Genomic DNA, 21,270 nt, shown 5'->3' on the forward strand with positions numbered 1-21,270 from the left:
GAAGGTGGGCCTTTTTGTTAAAGATCCAGAAGTGGGGAGGGCGCTGCAGCACTCAGGTCCTATTTGCGGGATTACCGTTGGGGCATGATCCTGGCCACAGTCAGAACAGGAGGCTGGACTAGATGGGCCCCCTTTGCCCCTATCTAGCTGCAAGGCTATTCTTATGTTGGACTTTGCGCGTTGCAAGCCATGTATTTGGTTATGCTGCTCTGGAAACCGCCTCTCTCCATAGCGCACTCATAAGCATCATCAAAGCTTATCTCCCACCAGACATCCTATTTTCCCAAGCGATGTTGGTATTCAGCCAAAAGAGGGCGCCAATGCCTTTCCTTTAGGTCGCACTCTCCTATTTGCGCAAGCGCATTAATGCCGTGAGAGAGTAGATCGTCCCAACCCACTTTAGATTTTTTCCGCATGCGCACTTCGGGCACTTTGCCCGAAGTCCCCCCCACCCTCTTGAGTTTGCGCATGTGCACGGCAGGCTCGAGTAGTAGCGGTTGCTGGCGCATGCGCCTTTCCCCTCCACCCGGCCGGTCAAGAAGCGAGGCGGAACCAGCGGAGAAACCGCCGCCCAGAGAGCGGCCAGGAAGCTCTGCTGTAGCCGGCGAAGCAACCGAGCCTTTTCGGTGCCATTCGCTCGGCGGTTCCTTATCAGCCGCTTCCTCCCAGCGAAAGCCGGTGACAGAGGCCGGTAACGAGAAACGGAGCCGGAGGCGGGGCTTCTTGGCGTTTTCTGAGGTAAGGGCGGGGACGGGAACAGGAGTGGCAGGAGGCGCAGCCAATGAAAAAAAGTTCTGCTTCAGTTATGCTCTTCTTCACCTTTTCTTCTTTGTGATTGGCTCGGCTCTGAGGGGGCGGGGTTATACTTTGTTCTGATTGAGTTACAGAAAAATGAATGGAAAGCGGGGGAGGGGCAGATGAAAGAAAGTGGACGAGGTCAACGGGTGTGATGCTTCGTACAGAAGGGGAAGTGAGAGGGGGAGTGGGGAGAGTGTGCTTTGCCTCCCTTTCCCGTTAGATTATTCCACCTTTCCTCCAAGGAGCTTAAGGTGGCATATTTGGTTCCCTTCCACCTACCCATTTTATCCTCACAACAACCCTGTGAGGTAGGTTAGACTGTAGAAAGTGACTGGCCCATGGAGCTCAATGGGTATTTCAACTCTGGTCTCCCAGATCTGTTACTCTCACCCAGGGGTGGGCAGACTCTCTCTCTCTCTCTCTCTCTCTCTGTGTGTGTGTGTGTGTGTGTGTGTGTGTGTGTGTGTGCGTGCATTCCTTTGGTGGTAATCTGTTAGGCGCTAGCTCTGGCTGGGAGCAGATCCAGTTGTTGCTGGGGCTACCTCTTTCTGCTACCCGCTTCTTAATCACTTCTTTCTGAACGGAACATTCTTGGTAGAGGACTGAGCTGAGGACTTTGGAAATTATTTATTTGTTTGTTAAATTTATATCCAGAAGGAGCCCAGAGTGGCCAGGTTAGCTCCTGCTGCTGCCTCTGGGCTCCCTTAGGAAGAACTGTGAGCCCAATAAATGTGAGGCAGCGGCAAAGGTCATTACAATGCAGCCGTCAGAGGGCTTGGCTTGGACAGCTCTCCCAGAAAGCAACCTGGGAAGTCTTGGGAAGGTAGCTGGTATCCTTTCTTGCTGGTTTGTTAGGGGATTAAACTTTTCTGTGCTGAATGGGCGCAGCTCTGTTTGAGGAAGAGTGGGTAAAGGGGTGAGTGGGTGCAGGTATATGATCTTTGGAGAGTAGAGCCAGGGTGGGGAGAGGGGGCACTTTGGGGGTGAATAGGGATTGGATAGTGCCAGGAGATGGGCAAGGATATAAGAGAGAAAATGGGACTGAGAAAGACCGGATGACGTTGTTTGCAATCTACAGAGTACCCTGCAATCTCATTTATTGTGCATCCTCACCTCAAACCTCTGAAGAAGATCACTGTTATACCTATGTCTATTTATTTGTATGGTGCCATCAGTGTGCGTGGTGCTCATCAAAGTCTCCTCTGCCTATAAGCAAGGCTCAGGGTGGGGGTTCCCCGATCTGTACCTCTGCCCCCTTCTATTGAGTCTCCCCATGGCTCTGCACAGCCCTGTAATGTCTACTCCAAGTGCCAGCGACTCTCCAAGATCTTTCCCAGATCTGGGATCTTTTTCACAGGAGTTGCCAGGGACTGTGCAGGTGACTTTATGCATACAAAGCTTGTGCTCTGCATGTTCCCTGCGAGGCCCCACCTTCTTTCACTTCTCCATCAGAACGTTCCAAGGACAAACTCTACTTGAATCTGGGACTGAAGAGAACATTGGCAGATTGCCCACCATATAACTAGGGCAGCAAGGGTGTTGCTGAAGGTTGTCAGCCCCAACCATGGGATCTGGGCACTTTTGGGGTATTGTGAGTCCTTTTCTTAATTCCATACCCATATCTAATGGATACTGTGTTCATAGGGTTTTCGTGGTAAGAGGTATTCAGAGGTGGTTTACCATTTTCTTCCTCTGAGTTTGGATGCATCTTAGTCTGGTGTTTCAGCTTTGACCATTCCGCCTTGGGTGCCCCTGCTAGGAGTCTAGCCTCTTGGTCTAGACTCCTGACGGCATTAGCTTCTTCAACACTCTCAAACCCCCTCACCACGTTAAGGTGTGCATCCGGACTGCAAAAAAGATAAATAATTGGGTGTTAGAACAAATTAAACTAGAACTATCACTAGAAGCTAAAATGACGAAACTGAGGTTATCATACTTTGGGCACTTAATGAGAAGACATGATTCATTAGAAAAGATAATAATGCTGGGAAAAACAGCAGGGAGTAGAAAAAGAGGAAGACCAAACAAGAGATGGATTGATTCCATAAAGGAAGCCACAGACCTGAACTTACAAGATCTGAACAGGGTGGTTAATGACAGATGCTATTGGAGGTCACTGATTCCTAGGGTCGCCATCAGTCGTGGTCGACTTGGAGGCACATAACAACAACAAATCTAATGGATGACCGTATCACAGTCTGCATCTGTTGTTGGAGTTGTTTTTAAAATATTTTTTGTAGAGTTTATCATTTGCTTGCCACCCTGGGCTCCTTCTGGGAGAAAGGGCAGGATATTAATTAATCAAAAATGACGGTGATGACTTAGGTCACTTTTCAACACTATGGAAAATCGTGCTGCACGTGATGCCTTGAATTAAAAATAACAATGATGACTTAGGTCACCAGGGTTGTGGAGTTGGAATTGTGGAGTCGGAAGCAATTTTGGGTGGAGTCGGAGTCGGTAGAAATGTACTCTGACTCTGGCTTCAAAATAAAACTAATATTTTAATATTAATATTAATTTATTAATATTAATAAATTAATCCACATTTGCCATTTATGAAGGAGTCGGAGTCGGACAGTAGAAAAATAGAGGAGTCAGAGTCGAAGGTTTGACATACTGACTCCACAGCCCCGTAGGTCACTTTTCAACATTATGGAAAGTCGTGCTCCACGTGATGCCCTCTAGATGTTTTCTACTCCAGCTGGCTGGGGCTGATGGGAGTTATAGTCCAAAACATTTGGAGTGCATCACATTGGTTAACGACTGCCTTTTGTAGTGGAACAAGACTTTCCATATTGTTGAAAAGCCCTGGTGTGCCATGTCAGTGAAGTGCTCTTAAATTAAATTCATTTAAACATGGGATGGGCAGGAAAAACAGATGAAATATGACCTGCGCTGTACGTTCAAAAAAAAAACAAGCAGGAAAAGAGGCACAAGATGGATATGGAGATATGTGGGTTGGAGAGGGGGGAGAGTCCATAGAATCAGAAAGCTGGACCCTGAGCATAAGCAACACTCCTCTGCCTCTTTTCAGGGAAATTTTGTTGAGGGGTGAGACCCTCCCTGAACCCATGACTGAGGCACTAGAATAGAAATTAAAGAATATGCTTTGTGACAGAGTCAACTCTGCCTTGAGCCTAGCTACATTTTTTGCTCCTACAAACATAAGAAGAGCTTGGCCGGTGGATCAGGCCGATGGCCTGGGGAGTCCAGCATCCTCTTTTCAGAGTGGCCGGCCAGATGCCTCTGAGAAGCCCACAAGCAGGACATAAGGGCAAAACCTCCCTTCTGCCCTTGTTCCCCTTTAACTGCTATCCAGAGGCATGGTGGCCATGACCCTGGAGGTAGCCATTCCTAGCGATATCCACCTCATGAGCCTCACGTGGAGGGTGATCTACAGGTACAGGAGCCAGTGCCCAGATTGTTTGCAAAACTCAGTTCTGGGAGGTAGAGCAGGACAGAAACTTAATAGACAAGTAAATCAATAAATGGCATTTTTATATTATTCTCATGTACAGATGAGCAGCAAAAAACATGAGTTGCCAAGGCGAACGAATAACCCTGTATCCAGTTCTGGAATGACGCACGCACGCACGCACGCTCACTCGCTCACACGCAAAGTGGGGGGAGGGGGAACGTGGCAGAGAAGAAAAAGAGAAAGCGCCAGGCCCACGGACAAAGAGTGACTCTTGGCTCCAGTTTTGGGAAAGGCTCTCTGCCTTCTCACACCCCTGCAGCACAGAAGTCTCTGTGATGCATGGGGAACTCTGACGGAGAATAAAGGGAACCCCCAAGGCCAAGCAGTTCACTTTTGAGTTTAGTTTTGGGGTTTCTCTTCCCCTTTCTTCTTTCCCCATGCGGGCACAGTTCACAGATGGGGGATTCGTCCTGCAAGCGAGTGTGCTCATTTGCTCCTTGCACGAATGGAAAGCGGAGGAGAGAAAAAAGGCTCCTGTTGAATTCCAGCAGCCTGCAGAGTGCTTGGCTGAGGGTTCTGAAGACAAGGCGGAGGGTGGTCTTGGCCTCCAACCTTTGAAGAGCAGTTCCTCTGGCGTGCGTCCCCCTAGATAGTAGCTCTAACGTCGATGATCTCATTGAGCAAGATAGGTTGATTTGTGATTCGCTACGGCCGGGAGGCACACAAACAAATGCCCCCACACTGTTGAGGCAATGACACACACCCCTACAGTGCACTGATAGATCTGCATCTCAGGTGATGGGCACTTTCTGGGCACCTTCTGTCCATTCCCCAGCCCCCACAGTAGCTGTCCTAGCAAAGTGGGGAGTGCAGGAGACTGCATTGTTGACAATGAGTGAAGCTGCTGTGAGGGAAATCAAAATTCTTTTTTTTTTCTGTCTGGGGAAAAGGTCATATAGGGCCTAGCAGTAGGAGGGTCTCGTATGCTGTAAGGATCTGGGAAAGCCTTCCCCGGAAGGCTGGGGACATTGGCCAAGGGCAGGAATCGGAGAGGACAACGTTGGGAAGAGAAGTGGAGACGAGGGTCCGCAGGGATGGGGCTGCAAGTCTCTAGCTCAGCCTTCCTCAAATTGGCACCCTCTGGATGTTTTAGACCAGCCTTTCCCAATCTTTGGGTCCCTGGATGTTGCTGGACTACACTTCCCATAATTCCTGACCATTGGCCATGCTGGCCAGGGCCAATTGGAGTTGTAATCCCGCATGATTTGAGGACCCAAAGGCTGGAAAAGGCTGTTTTGGACTGTAACTGCCATCAGCCCCAGCCAGTACCTGTTTCCTCCCTGGGGCTGATGGGAGTTGTAGTCCAAAACATTTGGAGGGCGCCAGGTTGGGGAAGGACCTGCTTCTATCCAAACCTTCATAGGAGAAGAACATAGCAAATCAGGGACAGGGTGTTTTCAGACCCCGAAGCGGCCTTGTGATGAATGTAGGTGTCTCAATACGTGCTGGAATGCAGGCTGTGCCGTATCACTAGAGTGAGTGGTAGAAGAACTGGGTTTTAAAGTAAAACAAGCCTCCGGAACTTTTGAATGAAGATGCACTTAACAGAAAGGGGATCCTCAGCCTTGATTTTGCAATCCGCTTTGACGTTTGCAGAGAGCTTCTGCAATCTGGGGATGGGGGCGGGGTGGCTCAAATGTATGGGGGCGGGCCAGCCATTGGAGGCGGGGCAATGGGGATGACAAGGGGGGTAAGCCAGTGCCTGGAACTTATCCTTGCTCCTGCCGCCGCCGCCGCCACCACCGTCTCCACATTCACTCCAACGCAGCAGCTCTCTCCATCGAGATTTCCCAGAGCTGAGCTCCGTCCTCCCTCTCCAGGGGGTGAGTACGCACAGGCTGCTTTGACACATCTCCCGGTAGGGTATTGCCTAGCTGTTGTTACCCAGCTGGAAGGGATACTGCTGTGACTGCTTTGGATCTCCCGGCTCCTGTAGAGGGAGGGAATTGGGGTCTAGGTGGGTAGGAGAGAGAATGCGATCCAGTTCCGTGTTAAGTTAGATCCTTTGATGGGCTGGGCAGGATCACAGCCTGCTCTTAACCCTCTGCCTAGTCCTTCACAATCGTTTACTTGTTTTTGCCCGAGCTTTCCCATTTTTGGGATATGTCTCATGCATGACTCATGGCTGCATGTGGGGCTGTTCGTGGTGGGAGTTTGTGCTCAGAATTCTGCTATGGAGGTGCGCAAAAGGCCAAGGTCTGTTCTTCCTTTGCAGTTCCTTTCCTCGTGGGCTGCAGCCCTCAGCAATTACTGCCTCAACTAGCACAGAGCGTACTTCAGGGTGGCAGAAGGAAACTCTTGCCTCCGACTTTGCTACCAGAGTACGCTGCAGGGAGGGGGTGGAAGATGAGCTGCTTTTCCCCTATAAAATGGAGAGGCAGCTGAGTAATAAAAGTCGTGGCCTTGAAATCTAAGTCAAGGTGATCTACCTGGGCACTTGGCCTGAACGCACCTGAAACCAACTGCTAATCCTTCCCCAAAGTTGCTGCTGGTTTTAGTTTTATTGTAAAGCGTCCCTTTGCTGTTTGCCCTCTGTGTTCGTTCCAGGCTGTTGGGAAACCACCAGAGGCGGCATCCTGATGGTTCATTCCTGGGCTGTTGTTGGAGAACAAGCAAATACATTGAGAAGCTTCATCTAGTCTTTGTCCCTTTAAAAAAAACACAAAAAACCCAGGAAGCGCTTTGATCTCCGGGATGGTGGGAGGTGGAGATGCGGGGGGGGGGGGGGGGAGCGAAGAGGGAGGGGACTCCGTGCTTCACTGCAGCAGCAGCAGCAGCAGCAGCAGCGCCGCAGCACTCCATCAAGGTGGCAGAGGGAGCCCTCTTGGGTTTTCAGAACATCCTCTGCCTGCATCTTCTCAGCCCGGCAGGCTGCAAGATCACTCCGGTCGAAGCTGGTTTTGCTTCCAAAGGCTGATCTGAGATGAGGCAAAGGGACTGCCTGGGCGATGAGCGTCCTGACCCCGCTGCACAGAGCTTTGGGACAAAAGACCTTGCAGGCGGCACCTGACCCTAGTAAAACAGCTGCTTGGGGTTGAACCCCATGCGTGAGATTTAGGACCGCTTTTAGGGCAAAACGGCTGGCCAGGAGGAGGGCAGGGAGTTGGCTTGCAGCACAGATGCATGACTAAGTCTAAGGATGAGCCGCTGAGATGCTCATGAATATTTGACTTTCCCCATGTAGTGAGGGACCTACGTATGCATGCCAAGACGAAGGCTGAGCCTTTAACAGTTTCCTTTCCTTCTTTCTCTTTCTGCCTGTGCTTTTTCTCCCTTGAAGCTTTCCTGCTGGGCATTGCCAGAAAGATGGAGAGGAGCAGCGTCCTGGCCCGGTAAACGCGCAGGTCGATTGGCATTCTGGACCATGGACTCACTTGAGACACCCTGAGGTGTGAAAATGTCGCACGGCAACAGGGCGCTCGTGGTAGACTTTATCTCCTACAAGCTGTCGGAGAGGGGCCACAGCTGGGGTGAGTTTGAGGAGGAGAGCGAAACCAGGACTGAGCTGGCAGATGAGACGGGCAGCGTTCCCAACGGGAGTCCGTCTTGGCACCCTAACCCCAGCCCAGCCATAAATGGGGCCACAGGGCACCCCAGCATCCTCAGCGATCTTGAAGACAGCCCCAGGTTGGATGTGAGGCAGACGCTACGAGAGGCAGGCGATGAGTTTGAACTGAGGTACCGGAGAGCCTTCAGCGACCTCACGTCCCAGCTCCACATCACTCCTGGCACAGCATACCAGAGCTTTGAGCAAGTGGTGAATGAACTCTTCCGGGACGGGGTGAACTGGGGCCGGATTGTGGCCTTTTTCTCCTTCGGAGGGGCCCTGTGTGTAGAGAGCGTCGACAAGGAGATGCGCGTGCTGGTGGGACGGATTGTCAGCTGGATGGCTACTTACCTGACTGACCACCTGGACCCATGGATCCAAGAAAATGGCGGCTGGGTAAGCCCTCGGCAGAGGATGGTGTTGATGGGAGGGGCACCTCTGTAGTTTTAAGTATGAAATAGGCCAGTTTATATTTGTAGCGACATCAGATGCAAACCCTGAGGGTGCGGAGTGTGAAAGAGAAGCACCTAGCATTGCAGTTTGCTGCTAGGGGGTCTCTCTCATGACTGCAGAAAAGGAGTTGGTATCGTTTTTGTTTTCTGGGACTCTGTTCCTCTCTCTTCATGAAAGGTGGGAGCATCAGTGTCTCTTCGCTATCACTAAGGCAGGCTTGCCCAGCCTGGTGCACTCTTAACTGTTTTGGACTACAACTCCCACCAGCCTCAGCCAACATGGCTGTATTGGCTGGGGCTGATGGGAGTTGTAGTCCAAAACAGCGGGAGGGCACCAGTTTAGAGAAGCCACCTGGCACTCTTCCCCATCAAGGCACCAAAGAAACACTGGATGACTGGAAGCTGGAAGTGGCCACCCAGGGCTGAAATACTGTACGCATATCCTGTTCTATTACATGCTTCTTGTTCACTGATGGATGCTAGCCTAAATGTCACCCCCCCACCTTCCTGTATGTAGACACACATGGTATTAATACCTCTTTTCTCAGCTACATAGTTGATAACTTTTAGCCAGTGTTTTGCCTTTCATAATTCAGACTGGCTTGGTTCAGGTCACCTACAGGCCTACCTCTTAGGGCTCATCCACACCACAGTCTTAAACTGGGTTAAACTATCAATCCTGCTTCCCAGGGACCTCTGGGAATTGTTGTTCTGTGAGGATAGGAGTCTCCTAACCATTCCCAGAACCCTTAACAAACTACAGTTCCCAGGATTCTTTGGGGAAGGGACCTTGACTGTTAAGGGGTATACATTTGATATAAATGTACAGTGTGGATGAGCCCTGAATCTCCTTGTTAACTAGAGCAGTCTACAGCACAAGGCTGACTAAGCAAAGTCCAAAGCTCTCCCTCGGAGCTGGAGTCAGAGTTCCAGCGAAAGGTTAACTTCTCACCTGCCCCACAGTCTGGCATGAAGGGAGTGCATTTCCGGGGCTGAGGTACGCAGCGAAGGGGTCATGAGACGACTGTTGGTCATTATGAAACCCAAACCTGTATTTTTCCTCTCCCATTAACCCTCACTGAGGATAAAGAGGCTGTTTGTGTTTCCACACGTAGTCTCTTTCCCAGGGAGGGCAGTTTGGTGCATGGCCAATGTGCTAGGCCCACGCATGAGCGTGTGATGGAAAAGGTTAGCTCATGGGATTTGTTCAGTGGCTGGCGGGCTCTGGGTGGGGATTTGCCCTTGTGTCTGGCGACTCCCTGGCACTTTTCCTTTGGCTGGACAGGACGGTCCTGTTGTCACTACAACAGTTGTGACATCCAGATGTGCCTTTGGTAGGGAGAGATGGGGCACACTCTTTGCTGCGGTCAGCACTGGCACAGGAAGCCCTCGTACGTCCCAGGAACCAGTGCTTTGTTTGAACACTGCAGATAGATTCCTGACATTCATCACAGGAAGAAAATTTACTTTACATTTTCTTGTAAGCAGGTCAGCCTTCTTTTGTCTTTCCGAAGACAGTTTTTCTAGCCAGTCTGCCTGCACGTACCTGTGTGGGGTAGGGCAACCTGAACAATAGGCCTAGCAAGTTAATCATCCAGCTGGAGCTGTTCCTGGCTAGCAGCAGGGCTGCTTTTCTCTCCAGGGTGGTTGCCACTTTCCCTTGCATTATGTCAGAGTGGGGATGGGTCACCAGAGGCTCAGTCAGGCTCCCCATCTGGACCCCTTGTATTCCCCCCCCCCTACTTGTGTCTCATCTGCTGAGAACACTTGAATGCCCTCCTCCCCGAGGAGAGTGATCAGCAACTGACTGAAGCTGATCTCCCTGAAGTTGTGACGTAGGATAACAGGAGACTCTTGACCCAGCCTGTGCTGCTGCTCCCACCAAGGGGGCCATTGAGCCCTTTGCCTGCATCTGGTGGTGTTGCTGGCTCAGTTGAAAGTTTAGTCCGTGCTTCAAATCGGTCGCTGGCCAGTGTGCTAAAGATCCCACCTACGGAACGGTCTTTATCCATGGTTTAGAACTGAGACCACAGCTGGTATAGCACAGTGGGGAGGAGAGCCTGGCTGGGAGTCCACAATCTGTGAGTTCAAATCCCCGCTCGTGTCTCCTGGGCATCAAGGGCCAGCTAAAGATCACCCCCACAGGGAGTGGCTCAGGGGTGACAAGGACAAGGAAGGGGCTGGCTTGTGCAGCTGTGGCAAGCTGGGCAGGCTCTAGCCAGCTGGGGAGGACTAGCCTCAGAGGGAGGCAATGGGGAACCCCCTCTGAATACTGCTTGCCATGAACACCCTATTCATAGGGTCGCCATAAATTGGGATCGACTTGAAGGAAGTCCATTTCCATTTCCAGAACTGAAACAAGCTCCTAGAGGGTCAGTGCTCACTTACTTCTGGGGAATTTGCTTCTAAGCACTGCTCAGTGTGTGTGCTCAGACATAAATGCAGGAACCAAGGGGTCTAACCTAATGGGTGCAGGCAGGGAAATCCAGTGTTGGATCCAGGCCGGCTAAAGAGCAGGGAGAGCTTGAGGGGGGGAGTGTTACTTGGGAATGGCTGGAATGCAGTTGTCCTGGGGGTACGATCTGAGGTGTGTCTGCCCAAACAGACCCAACTGGTTCCTCTTCCTCTTAAACCCATCTGGGTGACTGGTCCCATTAGCACCTTCTTGTGCTCTCCTGGCTCCCTCCCTGTCCCCTCCAGCTTCCGAGATTAGTCTTTGGTCCAATGGAGATTTCCATATCCCTGTCGCTCTGGTGACGATTGGGCTGTATCCTGGAGACTGAGGCGATAATGTAATCTGATTTTGTAAACGAACTCCCCGGAGGGATTTAGATTAAATCGCTGATGGAAAGTCACTGGCCCTTGCTTGCCAGGAGAGTGAGATTTCCCCTCTCCCCTCCCCCCACGCAGCCCATGGAGACCCTTCCCTCTTTGTGTCTAAGGACAATTGTGTTGTTTGGGCAAATATTTGTTCATCCTTTTGTAGGAGGGGCAGAATTGCTGGGGCGACACACCCACTGGTGCTCAGATCTCAGCTTGCCTCCTCCTTGCATCTCCCTCACTTTTTGGGTATTGTTATGTGGTGGTGGTGATCCTGGACAAAATGAATGGTACAGGGTGGGGCTAGCACAGTGGAGGAAGCAGATGATGCTCTCCACAGAAAAGTTGAGGGCCATCCTGTCCACAGGGATAACATTTTAAACATGGCAGAATGGTTCCTTCCTTCTTGGATGTTTATCCCATTCTTCCTACCAGGAGCTCAAGTTGGGTTACGTGGTCCACTCCCTTTTTACCCTCACAACAACCCTGTGGGCTAGGTTAACCTGAGAATGTCATCCAGGGAGCTCTTCAGTTTGTCCAACACACTGGCCACTAAGAAGGCTAGACTTCCATTAAGTATTGTAGAGGCACTAGGATCCAGTGGATCAGAGAGTTGGGCCTGCATCCAGGACAGCCTGCTTCAGTTCCCACCCCTGACATGAATAAACGAAGGATTGCTCCAGCTGAAAGGAACTAAATGAATAGTTTAAAAAAAAAAAGTGTGGTCTTGACCATGTTGCCCTTGGCCTCTGTACCCCATCTGTAAAATGGGAATAATATTCATGACCAGTAATATCTATTTGTTATGTAATTAAGTTGTTTGTCCCTTTTCTTTACAAGAGTGAACCCAAGGCAACTAACAATCAATAAAAAAAGTTAAAACCAGTAAAAAAAAGCTTAAACGAAACAAAAAGTTAAAAACACTATATTTATAATAGTGGTGGAACATCCCACCCGCTAAAAGAGGCTGCAACATCAAGAGCCCTCCAAAATTAGGGGCAAAATTCACAGAATTATTGTGAGGCTTGATAGGAACCATGGCTGAGTCCACCAGTGCCAGGGAGCGGGTTCAGTCTCTCACCCCCACCCCCCAACCTTACGTTGCCTTTGTATGCACCCCTTAATTCTATAAGTGGCTGGTGGTCCTGGAAAAAAGGCCAGGCGGTTGCAGGGATAGCAAAGCAGCTGCCCCTCCTGGCCCTGAGCAGGTTGGGCTCCAGTGACTGGGAGCCTCTAGACAGAGCAGGCCGGTACACCACCCTCCAGTCCTCAGGACAGGCATTTTGCTGCTAGCTATAATGACACTGTCGTGCTCTAGGGTGACCGAGAAACAGATGGCCGGCTGTGCAGAGAGGAACAAGCCTGAGTCTTGATTATTGAGGCGACCGGGGACAAGAGACATGTTTAGTCCCTGGTGGCGATCTCACAGGAGGGTAAGTAGCGTCTCTGTGTGCGGAGATTGCGCAGAGGTCCACATGTCCCGGGCAGTATTACAGGCCCTCCTCTGGCACACAAGGCGGCTCTCCTAACGAGGGGCATTTTGATAGTGGTAATAAAAGCAGCTGGATTGGCTCTGCACGAACCTCCTGGTTGTGCATGGGGCCTGGAAAGTCTCTGGAATACAGAGTTGAGCTCTATCCCCCCAGTCTTCACCCGGCTCTTCAACGGCTGCCCTGTTTGCAAGCCGTCCGCCAAAGCACACACCTCTCCGTCCCTGCTCTCGCCATAGCCTTGTTAGCGTGGGATTAGTGCTCCCTCTGGGCCAGGGAAGCAGCCTTCCCCTGGCCCTTTAAACAATGCTGTTGTGGCAAGGGCGTAGCTGGCGAGGAAGACCCACTGAGAGGCTTGCAAGTTCTGGCAGGCCTGTCCCTGGCAGGGAGCAGACTCCATGTGTTCCTGTGCATTCCCCAGAGTCACTCAGCATTTTATGGCTTGGAAAAGTGTCTTTGGAGAGGGCTTGGGGAGCTGCACACTTCAAAGCAGCCAGGGTAATGCCTTGACTTTATCAGTCTTCACGAGATCAAAGTTATTCTGACCATTTTGAAGAGAAACAGTCAGGTCGCCAGGAGGGGCCCTCAGTTCTCAGTTGGCCTTTCTTTTCTGTGACCACTGCAGACTTCTGAAGCAATTTCTAGCCTTTGTGGTAAGGGAAGGTCCCTGGGATCCCTTCAGTGCCTAAAGCTCAATTTCTGTATGTGACAGAAAATGGGCAAGTTCCCCCCCCCCGTGGCTTCAGTGGTGGTGCCTCTCCTGTGTGGGTCTGGCCGTAAAAGGAACAAGTGGCCATTGAAGCAGGAGGGCCAGCCACCTGGCTTAAAGGCCTGCGGGGATGGATCAAGCCTAGACCTAGCATCTGAGAAGTGAAGGCAGTAGCACAAACGCTTCCAAAAGCATTTGGAGAACAAAGGAGGAAACCGTGGTCAGTTTTGGTGTTAGTGTCCACGTGACCGTTGCCAGTGTGGTGTAGTGGTTAAAGCAGCCTTCCTCAAGCTGGTGCCTTCCAGAAGGTTTGGGACTACAATTCCCATCATCCCTGACCATTGGTCTTGCCAGCTATGGCTGGTGGGAGTTGTAGTCCAAAACATCTGGAGGGCACCAGCTTCAGGGAAGGCTAAGCTAGAGCATGAGACTAGGACTGGGAAGAGTGGGGTTCAGATCACGGCAACACAGCTCTCCGGGTGATTTCAGGTCAGATGTTCCTTCTCAGCCTAACCTACCTCCATAGGGTTTTTGTGAAGATAAAATGGCAGGAGAGCCTCATATGCCGCCCTGAGTTCCTTGGAGGATAGAAATGTAAAATGTATAAATGAATCCAAACAACAAAAACTCAGTTGCCTTTTGTGAGCCCAGTCCTCCAAGGTAACTGTGTGTGGATAGTGCGTCTTTCTGGTGCATAGGTGATCTTTTTTGTTTCCCTTTTTGTTGGTATGTGGGAAGGTGTGTGTTGGGTGTGTCTGTGACTAGGATTACTCAGGCACTTTGGCAAGACAAACTCCAACATTCACACCTTTCAGCTGTATCCTGCACTACTCAGACTGTTCTGTCGGGAGGACACCGTTCTTTCAAAGCTGGCACCAAAACCTACTGATTTAATCCTGGCATGATGATCTGGGGAGAATCAGCACTTTGGTGCCTTTCTTGTTGACCTTGGAGTTATTTTGTTTGGCACAGGTGTTTGGAGCATGAACCCCAACTTGTTTGACAGGGCACACCTAGGGTTCACCTGTGGCATTAGGACTCACCAGGTTACATTGCACTTTTGCAAGGCAAAGAGCTGACTCATTTGCCAATGAAATGTGGCCACTACTGTGCTGAAACATGGCAGTTGTACGCAGCCCAAGCAACAGTGGTTATGCTAAGTGATGGGTTGAAAAATTGCCATTTGGATACTGATGGGAATGGATGGGTCAGCTTATTGACTCAGGTAGAGTTGCTGGCACTTTTGCAGTGTGGTGACTTTGTGCAGATTCCTGGAGGTTGGTGTTGCATTCTGTCCATTAGCGTTCCCCCCCCCTTTGCAGTTCTTGGCTAAAGAAAACCCTGGGCATTACCTGAGGTCAGCAGTTTCATAGAATTGTAGAGTTGGGAGGGACCTATAAGGTCATCGAGTCCAGCCCCCTGCTCAATGCAGGAATCCAAATCAAAGCAACCCCGACAGGTGGCCGTCCAGCAGCCTCTTGAAGGCCTCCAGTGTCGGAGAGCCCACCACCTCCCTAGGCAATTTGTTTGTTGGTCTTTGTGGCAGCAGAAGTATCCTAGTTGTGCTATTACCAGGTGACTGTTCTTTGTTGTCAGCTCTTTGGGAAGATTAAATGTTTTGTCTTCTCAAAGGCTTAGAAACTGGGACCAGGGGTGTGGGGTTAGAGATGTGAAGGCCCGGGGAAACAAAGCGGATAAGAGAAAAATCCACTCATTTGAAATGTGGTGTTGGAGGAGAGCTTTGCGCATACCATGGACTGCGAAAAAGACAAATAATTGGGTGTTAGAACAGATTAAACCAGAACTATCACTAGAAGCTAAAATGATGAAACTGAGGTTATCATACTTTGGACACATAATGAGAAGACATGATTCACTAGAAAAGACAATAATTCTGGAAAAAACAAGGGAGGAGAAAAAGAGGAAGGCCAAACAAGAGATGGATTGATTCCATAAAGGAAGCCACAGACCTGAACTTACAAGATCTGAACAGGGTAGTTCACGACAGATGCTCTTGGAGTTCACTGATTCATAGGTCGCCATAAGTCCTGGTTGACTTGAAGGCACATAACAACAACAAATGATGAATAAAATGTTTTATTGAATCTTGCTGTCTCCCCTTTTTCTCAGTGGTTTTTATAGGAATGGATGCTTAATATCTGCTTGATACTGTGGAGGACTAGCGGAGACATAAATAATATTCTTTGTTATTAATGTTGATGGTTTCGTCTTCTTTTTTTAAAATTGTTTTTTGCCTTTTCCTCATAAACTGGCAAAACGAAAGAGGTTCCTTACAGTTCAGGTGTTCCTTACAGTTCAGGAGCTTGTAGCTCCATTTGTTACAAAAAAAGTAAGACTTTAAAAAATAAATTCAATTTATAATAATTGTTTGAATAAAATGTACTTTTAATATACCAAATGTGATAATTTTATGCCAAACCAACTTGTACATAATTACATTTGATGTGCCTGAAGTAACAAAGTGACTTTTGATATGTAAAAAGTGCTAATATTGCATTTTTTCATTTTTTTTACTGGAAAAAACCTGGGTTTTTTCCATGGCTTCAAAATTTCTGGAAATTTTACATCTCTCTGTGAGGTTGCTGCTGAAGTCATGCTGACCCCTGGACAGCAAGAGCATCGACTTACAGCTGACATGTCTGACTGAAGGAGCCAGCAACTATTCTCGGAGGTGACTTGGAAGGAAACCTCAGCTCCATTGCAGCCATTCTGAGGACGGTTGTGCAAGCTTCCATTAGCGATCTGCACAATTGCTGTGGCATTTTCCAGTTGGCCTATTACTTGCAAGTCATCCCTCAGCCACGTGACCTTCGGTGCTGAGTAGTGGCTTAGAGCTTTGGTCTCGCACTGCAAACCCAGAACTGTCCACATAGTCATTATGTGCCTGGACCACAGTGCAGTTTTCCTACAGTGGTTCTACATCAGAGCATATCAAACCATCTGTTGCCAAAGCTCTTCTGTAGACCGGCCCTGGGCCCTGGGATCTATGCAATTCCATTTTTTACCCCCACCAGCCTCTCTGGGGAGTGACAGGTTTGAGTCTGGTTTCCTAGGAAGATCCATTTGCTGCTGAGTGGAATATTGGGTGACTAAGCAGTCAGCCACAGGTAAAGTGCAGGCGGAGGGATGGGATTCTTCTGTCTCTGCTCTCTTTCCAGATTTGGCAGCCACCCAAGCTTATTCGGAAGTGGGCGGGTTTTCTGTAGAGCTCTTCAGGAAATGCCAATGGAATGACTTCCCCCAGCCATTTCCTTTCCCAAATAGCATTCCTGCCTCGGAGAATGTGAAAGATGGAAAAGAGCATTTGCAGACCTCGTCCGCCCCCCCCCCCCGCTCACTTTGGTTCTTAGCCTCTGTTGGGGGGGGCTTTATTTTCCTAGGCTAACTTGTTTAATTTTTGCACAAATTAATTTATTTTCTGTGTGGATAGAGGAAGAGGGTTCAGTGGAGTGGACTGGAATACTGTGGCCCTGCTTTTAGTTCTGTGAACTTTGTGAAGGGGTGTATGCACACATATGTGTAAAAAAAACCCTCCGTGGTGATGGTGATGAATTAGTTTGTGAATCACCTTCCATATATGTATCCCAAGGCAATTTACAGATATATCCTTAAAAACAGCTAAAATAATTTAAAAAACAGTTCAATAACAATGGAGTATCAGAGGGAGGCAGTGGTGGACCCCCTCTGAATACTGCTTACCATGAAAACTCTCTTCATAGGGTAGCCATAAGTCGGGATCAACTTGAAGGCAGTCCATTTCCATTTTCATAGACCTTAAACAACACAAAAAGGACACCTAAGACCTTTCATCTTGCTGGAAAAACTAGTTGCAAAAATGTCTTCACTTGTGTCTGGAAAATACCGATAATGGCTTCCTGGCGTATCTCGAAAGGCATACTAGTCCACAGAACAGGGGGAGCCACACTGAAGAGTGGGCTTTGATATTTTGGGGACTTTAAGTAGAAAATGTCCTGCAGAATGTAGTGACCTGCTGGTTTTATTAGGGATAAGGTGGTCTCTCAAGTATTCAGTGGTGGAGGTAGAATTGATCTTCCAAAAGTTCCCTGACCATAAAGTGAGCTGGGCACTTAGCCACCTTCTGACTGTCCCTCTGCGCATACAGATCCTCTTCGTCTTGATGCTGCTCTGTCTGAACCCAGAATCCGGGCCCCTGAATGGGAGCTGCATCTTGTCTCGGCTGCTGAGATGTGGAGGCTGCTGTAGCTGTTTGTGCGGGCGCCAAGGTTTCATTCACAGAGCAGAAAGCTGTGTGTGCCTGGCACACCAGCCGGAGCCTGAGAAAGTGACGTAACCCACCGTTATATAACAAGGATGTGAATGTGCTTAGCAAGCCCTGGGGGCACACGGTGCAGGTGGGAGGCAGCGCAGAATGCCAGTTCTGAGCATTCACTCTTTTTTCCTGCCCTTCCTCCCCCCCCATTACCCTAAATTATTAAGTGAAATCTGTAAGGCTGTGAGAACTGAGCTTCCTCTCTGAGGTGCTGAGAACGTTGCTCTGGGTTTTTTTTACTGGGGTACGGGCACAAATTTGGTCTAGCTTAACAAAAGGGCAGGAGAGCCGGAATTTGGCTGGACTGCTCATGAGTTGACTGCAGCAGAAGCAGTGTGCAGAAGGCCCAATCGCCTCAGGGTGGCCTTGCCGGACTTGGAGTGTTGGTAGGAGTGGACAAGGGTTGGAACGCAACTTTTCCATCAGGCTGGGTGTGGCTCTGAGCCTTCCACAGCTAAATGGAAAATGGAAATGGACTGCCTTCAAGTCGATCCCGACTTATGGCTACCCTATGAAGAGGGATTTCATGGTAAGCGGTATTCAGAAGGGGTTTCCCATTGCCTCCCTCTGAGGCTAGTCCTCCCCAGCTGGCTAGGGCCTGCTCAGCTTGCCACAGCTGCACAAGCAAGCCCCTTCCTTGTCCGCAACTGCCAGCTGGGGGGCAACTGGGCTCCTTGGGACTCTGCAGCTGGCCCACGGCTGCACAGGTGGCAGGGCACGTAACCCCTGAGCCACTCCCTGTGGGGGTGACCTTTAGCTGGCCCTTGACCCCCAGGAGACACAAGACTCTGGACTCCCAGCCAGGCTCTCCTCCCCACTGTGCTATACCAGCTGTTGTTGTTATGTGCCTTCAAGTCAACTACGACTTATGGCGACCCCATGAATCGGTGACCTCCAACAGCACCTGTCATGAACCACCCTGTTCAGATCTTGTAAGTTCAGGTCTGTGGCTTCGTTTATGGAATCAACCCATCTCTTGTTTGGCCTTCCTCTTTTTTTACTCCCTTCTGTTTTTCCCAACATACCAGCTGTGGAGAACCCTATACCTGCTGGTTTCCTTGGGTGTGACTCGGGTGATTCTACTTGGAGTCCAACATGGCCAGAGTAGCTGTTGACCAAAGTAGTGAAGGGATTTTGTCTCCTGGCAAGCAGTTTGGAGAAGGGCCGTGGCTCCTCCAGGTAGGTCTGGGAGAGGCCCCTGTCTGCAGCCCTGGAGAGCTGCTGCCAGTCAATGCAGGCAGTACTGAGCAGGATGGACCAGTGGCCTGTCTTGCTACAAGGCAGCTGCCTCTGTTCCTGGGCTGTGCCCCTTCCTGCAAATGAAGCCGCCTCACTGTGGCTGAGACCGATCTCACCCAGGGAGGTCTGATCTCATGGCCAGAGCCTCCGGCGGGGGTGTCTCCCAGCCCTGCTGTACTTGTGGTCCTTTTTAGCAGAAGGTGAGCCTGGGACCTTCTGCAGTCATGCAAAGGGATGGGTGCTCTCTCGCTGAGCCACTGCCCCCCTCCCCATCTAACCTGGCTGCTGTCTTACTGTCCTCCGAAGAGCAGAGCTCACTGAGCCATCGAGCATGCGGAGCCACCTTGAACACTGGCATGGAAAGGTGGGGTCGGAATGCCTCCAATGAATAAGTAAGCCATTGCAGTTCAGTTTCTTGGTAAGGCCAGTCTGCTTCCCTGTAAAATGGCTACCCTCAGCCCCTTAGAGTGAGTCACCATTCTTCTCTAACGACAGCATTTGCAGAGAGCTCTCAGAGCCCTTATCTTACCGTATGTATTTATTTACAAAGGTGTTTTATGTACCGCTGCCCTCATAAAATATCAGGGCGGTGTAAAGCAATATTTAAAAAACAGAACAAAGCCATTAAAAGCAGTACCGAACAATAATTGCCACAGTAATCTTTACGACAGCTGGGTAAGGCAGCTTTGCACTATACTCCCATCAGGCCCAGGCATACAGCAGGTTGGTGTAAGAAAAGCCAGCATGATCATTATCCCCATATTGCAGGGGGACGACTGAAGCCGAAAGGCAGTGGCTTCCTAGGGCCACCAAAGGAGTTTGCTGAAAGGGAGTGGCTTCCTAGGGCCACCGCAGGAGCTTGCCAAAAGGGAATGGCTTCCTAGGGCCACCGCAGGAGTTTGCCAAAAGGGAATGGCTTCCTAGGGCCACCGCAGGAGTTTGCCAAAAGGGAATGGCTTCCTAGGGCCACCACAGGAGTTTGCCAAAAGAAAGTGGCTTCCTAGGGCCACTGCAGGAGTTTGCCAAAAGGGAATGGCTTCCTAGGGCCACCACAGGAGTTTGCCAAAAGGGAGTGGCTTCCTAGGGCCACCGCAGGAGTTTGCAGTTGATGTGAGACTTAAACTAGGCACTTCCTGGGTCCTGCTCCTGGCCACCATTGCAGCTCCTTCCATCAGCTGCCAAAGAAGTCTGATTTGCTGCCAGGGTGTTTTGATGTAGATCTCAACCCAGGCCAGACTAGCGTTCTCTGTGTTAAAAAGGTTCTGGCTTTGCCACATCCCTATTGCATCAGACCAGCCTGAGGACGGAGCAGAAGCTCCGCAGCCCCTTCCGGCCTGTTCCCCGCTCGAGGTGGCGTCCGATGCTGGAGGTGGCCTTGGGAGCACATTCTGGGCTCCAGATAAGCCTTCTGTCTCATACCACTCCTGACGGGTGGAGAGACCTTCTCGGCCTTTCCTTCCTCGGCCTGCCCTCTCCTGAACCACACCAGCGGCAGCCTGGAAGGGGCGGTGTGGCTGGACAGGGGAGCCTGGGGGATTTGCCCTCTTGTTGTTGTTGTTGTCGTGCTGGCCAGGTCTGGAACGGAAGGCCAGCCGGTGGGATGTGTGTTTGTGTTAAAGTTACACTTTGCCGCACAAGCCAAACAGATGGGAGGGGGGACGGCTGCAGGGCAGGGCTGTTTGCTGACAGATGGTTCCAGCTGGGGGTTACAGGGAGCAGGTGTGCGACTCAGGAGGGAGCCCCAGAGTGGCTCCTCGCCCCCACGAGGCTTGTGAGGTTGCTCGCTCGCGACGCCAGGGAGCTGGCTTGACCCAGTTATTGTGCAGAAAGCGATGGGCTTTGTGTTTTTGTAATTTTAGCCATTTGGCTGGTTTTTATCCTCCTGCCTTCCTTTTAACGAGACTGAGCAAAAGAGGCGGCTAGGGAAGGAGAGGAGAGGGCATCCTCCGGCTAGGAACACCCAGCGCCGCCGCTGCCACGCTTGCGCACCGCCTGGTCGTCCGTGCAGTAACATGTGCTCGCTCCTGGGAGCCGGCTCACGTGGCCTCCGCCAGCACCATCTCTGAGGATTCCCGTAATGGGGAGCTGGAGCCTCTCTTTCTCTCTCTCTGCTGCACCCTCTCCGGAGAACGTGGGGGTGGAAGAGCAGATGAGATGCAGAAGGGAGTTAACCAGGCTGCAGCCCAGCGGTCCCTGGGGTGGTTCCAATGCAGTGTTTTTCCCTTCTGAGGCATGCAGGGAATTGCACGGGTGGCTTGGAGTCCATGGCGCTTTGCACCCTGTGGACTCGCTGTCAGCTGGTGCTTAACCCTTGCAAGCCTGGATCCCCGCCCCTTGCTCCCTTCTGCAGCAGGCACCTTTTACTGTGGGCCACGAGCGAGAACCGTTTCATTGTGTGTGGCCCTTAGTTTCCGTTATGAAA

The 21,270-nt window shown here is 50.6% G+C and overlaps 1 protein-coding gene across 2 annotated transcripts in view; it reads left to right on the forward strand.

Annotated features, from left to right (window-relative positions):
* The first annotated feature begins 477 nt into the window (after nt 1–477).
* The window catches only part of BCL2L1 (BCL2 like 1), a 57,646-nt gene continuing 36,853 nt past the window's right edge, over nt 478–21,270 (forward strand). Inside the window, exons 1-2 of one of the 2 annotated variants that reach the window (XM_061630834.1) lie at nt 478–738; nt 7,560–8,222. In XM_061630834.1, the coding sequence (XP_061486818.1) occupies nt 7,677–8,222 (546 nt within the window). In that variant the 5' untranslated portion in view covers nt 478–738; nt 7,560–7,676. Of the gene's footprint in view, nt 739–5,985; nt 6,103–7,559; nt 8,223–21,270 lie in introns of those variants that run through there. The other variant, XM_061630835.1, reaches the window with a different exon arrangement.

This window comes from Rhineura floridana, chromosome 6 (genome assembly GCF_030035675.1).
Source record: "Rhineura floridana isolate rRhiFlo1 chromosome 6, rRhiFlo1.hap2, whole genome shotgun sequence".
NCBI classification, from domain to species: domain Eukaryota; kingdom Metazoa; phylum Chordata; class Lepidosauria; order Squamata; family Rhineuridae; genus Rhineura; species Rhineura floridana.